At 35.0% G+C, this 10,258-nt stretch overlaps 1 protein-coding gene across 1 annotated transcript; it reads right to left on the bottom strand.

Moving 5' to 3' along the window:
* Window positions 1–312: 312 nt before the first annotated feature.
* On the bottom strand, window positions 313–9,143 carry LOC117319453 (cytochrome P450 4F22-like; the record flags this gene model as incomplete). Its single annotated transcript, XM_033874252.1, is given in 3 exon segments — window positions 313–460; window positions 1,842–2,019; window positions 9,051–9,143. Coding segments are annotated over 3 exon segments (331 nt in total), but the record flags the coding sequence as incomplete, so codon positions are not given.
* Window positions 9,144–10,258: the final 1,115 nt, after the last annotated feature.

The raw sequence follows: 10,258 nt of genomic DNA, 5'->3' as shown, positions 1-10,258 counted from the left end.
TATAATAGTAGACACACAAAATGTTAATAAGAGCCTTCCTATAGTCTGTCAGACTTTATTCCTCTAAAGAAAGTTTACATGTCATCGAAGAATTACACATATTCCAGCTTTCTGAGGCAAGAATAGATCTGTTGTAATTACTAAGTTCTATCAATTAATCAGTTTTTCAATTTTCTAATCAATCAACTGGCTTCATTTCACCCTCAATTAATTTCCAATAATATCAACAATATAAGGACTATAGTGTCCAGTTGGAAACTCATATTTTTTTTTTAAATATAATACATGATGTAACATTTTATATGACATTACCTGAAGACTTTAATATGAACTTGACTGATTTTGGATGATGGCAGATCAGTACACAGCGAAAGTAACTGACCCAAAATCGATGGAAGAGTGGATAATCTTTTGTGCACTGCCTTTGAAATGTCAAGCCTTCCTCATTAGGTGCAGGATACTGTCCAGGTGTACGAAACAGTTTACATAAAATGTTATAACAGTTGAATTCATGGAATATCACTCACTGGTAAAACTGTTGAGACCAAATTGTATCATCAATCCGGGTAAAAATTAGCACATTCAGAAACATTACTGTTCAAGGACACAGGATATAATTTGGAATATTTCCTTAATAACTGCCTGAAATGTCTAACAAACTTTTCTTGTCTATACAAGAATAAATGCATGGTTTTAGTCTAAGACTTGCCAGCACAAATTGGTGACAAGAGATCCCAGAGGTATCTTGGCATCCAAATTGAATGATCTTTATACATGTAGGTTCCATGTCAGATTGATCTTCTCCCTATTTTTCCCTTCCTCTTACTAATTTGTGTAAATTGAGAAACATCCCTCCAGTACTTTTCAAACAAGGGGATTCTATATATGAAATTTGAGATTTAGCGATAATGACTGTCTGTTGGCCATGTTGTTTTCTGATAGGTCTCAAAATGTGATATGCATAACTAGGCACCAAGGGGAACCTACAAATGAAATATGAGAAAGATCCATTCAGCACTTTCTGAGAAATAGCGATAACAAACTTCAATTGTCAAAATGCAAGATGGCTGCCTGTCGGCCATGTTGTTTTCCAATAGGTCTCAAAAAGTGATATACATAACAAGGCACCAAGGGGAACCTACATATGAAATTTGAGAAAGATCCATTCATGACTTTCTGAGAAATAGCGATAACAAACTCAAATTGTCAAAATCCAAGATGGCTGCCTTTCGGCCATGTTGTTTTCCGATTGGTTTCAAAATGCAATATGCATAACTAAAGGCACCAAGGGGAACCTACATATAAAATTTGAGAAAGATCCTTTCAGTACTTTCTGAGAAATAGCGATAACAAACTTCAATTGTCAAAATCCAAGATGGCTGCCTATCGGCCACATTGTTTTCCGATTGGTCTCAAAATGCAACATGCATAACTAGGCACCAAGGGGAACCTACATATGAAAATTGAGATAGATCCCTTCAGTACTTTCTGAGAAATAGCAATAACAAGAATTGTTTACGGACGAGGAACGATGGTGGGCTAAAAATGTGAATATATTTACATAGTGTTGAATTCATTTTGAAACTTTATCTGAATACTGATCGATTTAATGATAGTGATTCTTGAGAAATCGTAATCAGGTACCAGATTACCTGTATTGAACTAAAGATGTAAATGTTACATTCATTGTAGTCTACTTCATGTAACAGGAAAGAAATGTTTCTGAATTATCATCTTTTACAGTTACACAGCCTGAATTTCTCTTTGTCCCAGGCATCAGACATTCTAAAACTTTTGAATTTTTAGCAAATGTGATGTTTAAATCAGAGATACATATTTACCAGGTGTAAGTGACCCCAGAGCCAGTGTTTATCCCGATGGCCAGGGAGAAGGTCGTAGTCCTTTACCCAGTGAGTATATCGGAGGTAGCTGTGGACCAGCTTACACACAAGGACTACACTCAAGGACACTGACACCACTATGTTTAAAGCTGGGACACTCCACAGCAGATCCATCACGCTGAAACACAAACACATTAACTTTAGCAGGGTATATCCTAGCCCGAGTTTCCTCTGGCCCTGACACCCGAGGTCCTCCTTCACCAGACATGGTGTCAGGGCCAGAGGAAATATCTGACCCCTGTAACCTTGAAAGAAGGTCAAGGTCCTCCATTCCATCATGCTACTTACTCAATATTATGAACCTGCATGGAGAAAAAATGGCAAAAGGACATGATTTTTATAATCAGATTGATTTCAGTGTGGAAATTGTTCCAGATCCCATTGTTATATAAATCTAAGCTATAAATTTAAGGTCAAATCGTGATAAATTGAAAAGGGCCATAACTATAATTATAAGTTACAATCAAATCACCATCATTGTTTAATTTGGTTTATTTTATTTTGTTTAACGTCCTATAATTAACACCCAGGGTCATTTAAGGACGTGCCTGAATTCGGAGGTGGAGGAAAGCCAGAGTACCTGGAGAACAAAATGCTGATCTATGGTACCAGGCAACTGCCACATGCAACCAGGCAGTGGAGGGCTAGTGATAATGTGTCTGGACACCTAAACCACTAGACCACTGCAGCCACTTCATTGTTATTCTGAGATCTTATTGATATTTGCATACCAAGTTTCATTAAAATTCATTCATTTATAATGTATTTGTATTTAATCAAGTTATGTTCACAAGGTCAAATAGTGATAAAATTACAAAGGGCAATACCTCTTACTGTAAGTTAAAAATTGAATCAATCCCTTTGTCAAACTCAGTCGTGATTTTATGAATATATATATATCAAATTTCCCTAAAAGTCTATTTATATCTAATCAGGTTATTGTGTCCACAAGAAAAGTTGATGCATGATGGATCACCATGAGCCTTAATATACTGTCGTATAGGGTACTTTCACATCCTCATAAAAGCTGCATATATAGAATAAAGTTAAAATGTCCATGTGACGGTAAATAATAATAAAATAACAAGAGGTCTATAGGCTTAAATGCTCACCTGATGTAATTATAGCCCCATATTTCTCATCCTAGATGTCCATTTCTGTTGCCCTAATATAATTATTGAAAAAGTAGGTCACAGTGACCTAATTTTGCAATATTTGTTATTGGCATGCCTTTCTCATCCTAGATGTCTATTTCTGTTGCCCTAATATAATTATTGAAAAGTAGGTCACAGTGACCTAATTTTGCAATATTTGTTTTCGGCATGCCTTTCTCTTCCTAGGTTTCCATTTCTGTTGCCCTAATATAATCATTGAAAAAGTAGGTCACAGTGATCTAATTTTGCAATATTTCCTATCGGCATGCCTTTCTCATCCTAGATGTCTATTTCTGTTGCCACAATATAATTATTGAAAAAGTAGGTCACAGTGACCTAATTTTGTGATGTTTCCTATCAAAATGCCTTTCTCATCCTAGATGTCCATTTCTGTTGCCCTAATATAATTATTGAAAAAGTAGGTCACTGACCTAACGTTGAAAAATTCAGGATGATGTCAATGGATGTTGTTCTATTATTAGTATTTAAAAAGTAGGTCACTGACCTAATTTTGCAAAATCGAGGATGAGCATATGGTATTCATCCTAGATGTTGTCTTACTTTTTACAAGTCACAACATAGAACAATGGGAAGAGTGATATATAAGTCACCAAAGGTCACAGGTTGAACTGGTCATCAATAGTATCAATGTGACATGCTTTCCACTTGCACATTATCACTACATAATATATATGAATATGACTAATCAATAAGAAACCTATAGACTCTCTCCAAATTTGATTTAAATTTACCGTATTTACACAAGGTACACTAATACCCAAAACACATTTGTCACCCAAAACACATTTGTCAACAGCTAGTTATCAGTGATTTAAAGCTATACACTGGGTAACTGGACAGATTGCATTACTAAGTAATAGCTCTGGAGATAGGGCTCCATTCCCAGACCTCTGCCCTTTATCTAATTAATTTTATTGTTTTCCTGTGTGACCCTAAACCAGCAATACCATGGTTTCATCCAGAGATTAAGCTTACAAGTTTTGGCATCAAAAATAACTGGTAACAGATAGTGGATAATCCAAAAGCATGGTTATCTTACACAACAAAATGTTCTACAGAACTGAGAACTATATCATTCAAGTAAAGACACCTATTACTGCACAGCATTGAGGCAACACCTGGTATAATTGATGCGTATATACATGTATACATTGTATAGTTATCCATTATCAAGAAGGATACATAGTTTTATACAAAATCAAAACAATAAAGATTACTTGCTCAAAATCTTCAATAAACTGATTGATATATTGAACCTTATCCTGGTCCTTTTCTTTAAAATCAAAATTCCAGAATGTCTCATCACCTTGATTGTGTACTACACTTTATGCGATTGTAACAGCCAAGCTAGTCAGCTGCCCGTTCCCCCATTTGGGACCCCTACCAGCAATGTTCACACTGAAGATGTATACAGACAGGTACAAACCATACAATTAAATCAATTAAAAATCAGCCACTCATTATAGGTACCCCAAATTAAACTTGCCTTTTTATCATCACTATCTGGACCTTGTTATTGAAAATCAACTCTAAACAATGAACCAGTCATTAGTTATCTTGTCCACAAACAAAAACTTAAGTACTTTTACATAGCTCATCTGGTGATAATTACTGTGGTGGCCATCTTGTAAATTCAATGAATTTTTGAAACAACACCTCTTGTTCAGAAATGTCACTAGAACATTCCTAGAAAGTCTTCTTACTACGGAGCAAATAATATTGGAGTAATAAGGAAAAACATAATTTCAAAGATGGCGATCATGGCAGCCATCTTGAATTTTATTTTCACTTAATACATACAAATATCTAGTCAGGACCTTCTGACTAATCATTCAATGCGAATTCTAACACTCTCGGTTAAAAAAAGTTAATGGATGACGCACGCCACACACCGCACGACAGACGCCGGACAATACCCCATAGCAAAATCTCACATGGGCCTTTGGCTCTGGTGAGCTAAAAAGCCAAACACAGATCTGCTGTCTCCCTAGTACTTTCGCAACTACATATATATTTATATATAGGTCATTTTGAGACAGTGTCCATGCACGGTTGATGTTTTTATAGTGCAATACAAAATGAATCTGCATGAATGTATCTGTGAGTGAACACGATTATGAACTGCATAGCATGCATTCGACCTTCACTAGACAAGGATTCTAATCGTGTTACACTCCACGAATCCTTGGCAGATATAGTCATGTTCAAACCATCCAATCAAATCACATTTTACATTCAGACTTGGTTTTGCAGTTAACAAAAATTGTGGCGCCCAGCCTGAACAGAACTACCTTGTCAACTATGTCATGGCATTTTATCTAAATTATAACAGAGACGTACAATATTTACGGAAACATTCACAGTGCTCGATCAATTGATAGAAGTTATTAATCAGATATTTCATCAAAATGACAAAAGTATCCATGTGTTTGTTAACATCACTGATGAAGTACATCCGGCAATGCTCATTTTGATTGGTTGAAATCTTCATGCATAAAGGGTGGAAATTTTGAATCTCCACTCACATTCAAATAGAACTTTTGCCAGGATGGCTACTAAAGATAATTCTGCAAAGACAGGTTGGAATCAAAACAATAAGATGCTTGGATAACCCACCTATATGTCCTCCAATGTGTTTGCCAGTATATGTCAGATCACCCGCCGACCAGCAGCCATTTACGTGATGACTCCTCTTTGGCCATCAAGATTACTCTATACAGTTATCTGTTAGGTTATTAACCAGGCCTGCTCCTACAAAAAATTAGAAGGTAATTTCTATAATCAACACTGTATAGTACAGGTGTTTATTAGAATACAATAAAAGGACTAGTTCAATCACCTGGGAGCCCAGTAACAGGCATGATATGCTGATATATTCAATAAGATGTTAAGTGGTTATGAAGGATGGGACAGAACATGGTGACCAATGTCTAATCAACACTTTGAGTGCACAGTTCAATCAACTGGTGTGTATACAGTTTGATGAAGTTTTAAAACCGTTCTGGAGATACCTGTATGATGTGGCCATCTGTTTCCATGGTTATACAGTTGAGTGTAAGCTAACCTTTACACCTAGTGCACTAGTAGTGCACTGCGTTTAACCTAGTTTGGTTTGGTTTGTTTTTGTTTAATGTCCTATTAACAGCCAGGGTCATTTAAGGACGTGCCAGGTTTTGGAGGTGGAGGAAAGCCGGAGTACCCAGAGAAAAACCACCGGCCTACAGTCAGTACCTGACAACTGCCCCACGTAGGTTTCGAACTCGCAACCCAGAGGTGGAGGGCTAGTGGTAAAGTGTCAGGACACCTTAACCACTCTGCCACCGCGGCCCCGTTTAACCTAGTAGTGCACTACATTTAAACTACAGGTAAACTAGAAGGGCACTACATTTAAACTACAGGTAAACTAGAAGGGCACTACACCCTTAGAGGTGATGAACAGCAAACCCCCCATACAGGTAATGGGCATTACCCACGGCTACCTGTGATTTTTACCTGTACTGTATATACATTTGTATCTATCTAGCAGTTATATGACAGTATATTCAAAAGTTATTAAAAAGGTTTTGGAAGTTCAGTTTGATGTTATATTTCAACCTTTCTAATCTTGTTAATTATACACGGTAACTAAGTTAAGACATATTTACTTTATAAATCCTTTAACTAAGTTTAATTGTTCAAGCCAGAGACCTATATATACTAAACTTTATATTTTGTATTGATTAATCAGTTATATATTTCACATGTTTAATCCAGTAATTTTGTTTTCATCACATGAAAGTATAATACAACATTTGAAAACAATTACCGTTACTTGAACATTTTCAATTTGATACATTTAATTTATATTATAGTTTAATTTCAGATTAAATTAAGCAGCATATTCAGCCCATAAAATACATGTATGTTGTACATTCTATGTGTATACATCCAATACTTATAGTCAGAAACCTGAACACATAAAGAAATTAATTAAACCTTGATTTAACATGTAAAGAAAGAGATTCCTTGAATGTACTGGTAATTAAGTGATCATAACAGTTCTACATTTCAAAATTTTAAGTTTATAAAAGGTATAAGTTACTTGTACACCTTCCATCTTCCTTTACTAAAATATCTGAAATTTCTGTACATGTACATTTTTACCTGTGTGTAGGTATCTAATACTTTACTATGTATTTGTAATGTCATTATTTTCTTCTATAAAGTTTCCTGCTAGCATATATATTATATACACATGTGGACCTTATAAGTTTTTTTTTTTTTTACAGTTCACACTTACATGTTTTTGCAATATTGTTTAAAAACAAAATGTTGGGATACATTTTGATTAGCATATAATAACTATATAAACTATATTTATTGAACATCTTTATTGTGAAGAAAAATATATATATATAAAAATTGTTTTGATGATGCGCAACAGAAAAACAAATAAATTTTTGGAAAACATCCACAGGTAGATATTATATATGGGTAGTGTTAGATGCTAATTACAGGTAGGTAAGGCAGAGGAGCCTGGCACAGCATGCTATAAATGGACCCCTGGGGGGAAATTGGGGACTTGACAAAACTATAGCCAGGTGTTAAAACCTTAAGACTGATCCTAATCTGATACATATGTATATAGGTAAGGTGTTATGGAGGTCCATAAGGTGATGGTAAGGTGGGGTTTGGGCCATGGGGCCCAGATGGCCATGACAACAGACATGTCCTGAGAGTACCAATTATACATACAGGTACAGGTATATAACTTGTTGTACAGAACATAAATGAGAATATACGAAACTTCTGATTCTTGATTTATGTACTATGAAATGATTTTGTGGTTGAATTAACATTTATTAGTTATTATATAAGTAACAATACATTAATTGAATTTTAAAATATTTTTGTCTGATAAAATAATAAATATTGAAATATATGTACATATACAGTGTACTCGAGAAAATAAATCTACAAACAATCATCAAGGCCTAAGGTAAAATTAATCATTAATATAAATTGTATGTTAATTACATCTAAAAAAATAAATGAAAAGCATCAAAATTTTGAAATCAGGGAGATAAACCTTAATTTTACACTATAATGATTTTTTTTTTAAAATACCAATACAAATCTAGTTGATAGAGTTTTAATTCCTTTTGTGCAATATATGATATATGAACCACAGCCAATTTTATTTTGAGTTAATATATGATAAAATGTTATCAACATTTAAATACATGTATACCTGGTAAAGTCAGGATGACAGATATATGGCTGTCAATTTACACAGGTCTGTATATGTAATAACTACAGGTATCTAACACAGGTGTCCAGTGGCACTGTCCATTAGGCTACCTGTATACAGGGATTTGTGGTCACACCTGACTGGACGACACATAGTGCACTAGTTTACCTGTAGCTTAAATGTAGTGCACAACTAGTTTAAACTTAGTGCACTAGGGTGTGAAAATTTGCTTACACTCAACTGTCTACAGCCAAACAAATATCAAAACTGAAACCTCCTTCACTGAAGTAAGCAGATTGACAAGTGTATACGTAGGGGATGTTGAGTGTATAGGAAATGTCTCCTTTACAAAAAAAAATGAGCATACAAATGTACATTAGCGTAGGAGTGACTGTTTTAGAAGCAAGTGTTGTTCTTTTTGTATTAGCCTTGTCAACTTTTCTCAAAGTTTCATACAACAGTTTTTGGCCAATTACTGATCAACACCAGACATTTATTGATATCAACTGGGCGACATAAATATGATAATTTTATACCCTTTCAGCATTCCGTTATTATATTTGATGACATTGACTATCTATGCTGTCCCTATAATACTAGATATTTATCTATTAACTTTTTAAGTGTCATGATCCCTCTAAGTTCTGCGAAGTGTTATACTCTGCCTCTGGTCCTCTTCAAATGTTCAATAGGCTTTGTATAAGATGTTCCCCATGTATTTTCATTGATTAAACCATGACTTACCACATGAAAGGCGTACACTCGTCACTGGAGGTTTGGACGGGTTACACAAAAACGGTACCGGTGGAGGCGATCTTGAAAGTGACAGGAAGTGTGTATGGAAGGAACGATAACTCCAACTAAATCAAGGCATTGGGGCGAAGGAACCGCCAGGCTGTCAAAGCTGCAGGTATTATACACGCTTTAATAACTGATTTTGTGCGGTCATTTTAAGAGCATTAAACACTTTATCTATATTCATCTCCGTGACACTTACAACGTAGAGTGACACACACAGTGAACTGACTGAACTCGTGTTTTGGGGGTCACGATCTAGATCATTATACAAATTACAGGTCGGGGAGAGGTCTTTGATATAATCTGTATATATAGCTATATAAACATTAGCAAATTGAAGCATTTCCGCCAGAAAAGGCATACCTGACAAAAAGCGAGAGTTATGGTTTGTAGGTGCATGATCCATGTGCTTGGTTGTTACAATACCGGTGTAACGTTGAAAATGGATCCCCCGTGGAAAATGGAACCAAATATTAAATTTTCTTTACATACCCGTTGAAAATGGACCCCGTTGAATATTGAACCGCATAAAAGTATTGGATCTCGGTACCTGTTTATATTGTCATAGACCACAGGTGCCTGGTTCGTTTTATAAAATAAAACTGTAGGGGTAAAATAAAATGAATTTATATTCTCCTATAGTTTTATTTTAAAAACGGTCAGGCGCCTGTGCATAGACGTTTGCAAAAAATAGCTTACATGCTACAAGTATAAACGTATGGGAAAGGACAATGGTAAAAAAAATGGCCCATGACCTTAGGGACCTTTATATCACATTAGGCTGTTTTGAAAAATGTATTAAAATTTTATAAAATATGTAATTGATTAAAACTTTAAAATCAAAACCCTTATTGATATTTTTACCCTCCTAATTTTAAACCCGATAAGACCCCTTTTTATAACTTTACACGTTTTTTAAAAAAGATATAAAAGGACGACATGATCGCATTGATTAAAAATTTTACCTGTGACCCTTTGGGGACCCATATAAGACCTTTGGGAAACTTTTCATGTTTTAATATTCATATGGGCTGTACCCAAAAATTTATCGACATTGATAACAATTTAACCTTTGCCCCCCCTTTTTGACCAGAATGCCTTTTGGGAAATTTAAACTGTAAAGGTTTCATAGAATGTATATGTATTGATAAAAA

This window comes from Pecten maximus, unplaced genomic scaffold (assembly GCF_902652985.1).
Source record: "Pecten maximus unplaced genomic scaffold, xPecMax1.1, whole genome shotgun sequence".
NCBI lineage: Eukaryota > Metazoa > Mollusca > Bivalvia > Pectinida > Pectinidae > Pecten > Pecten maximus.
This window is presented reverse-complemented; position numbering and strand designations above follow the sequence as displayed.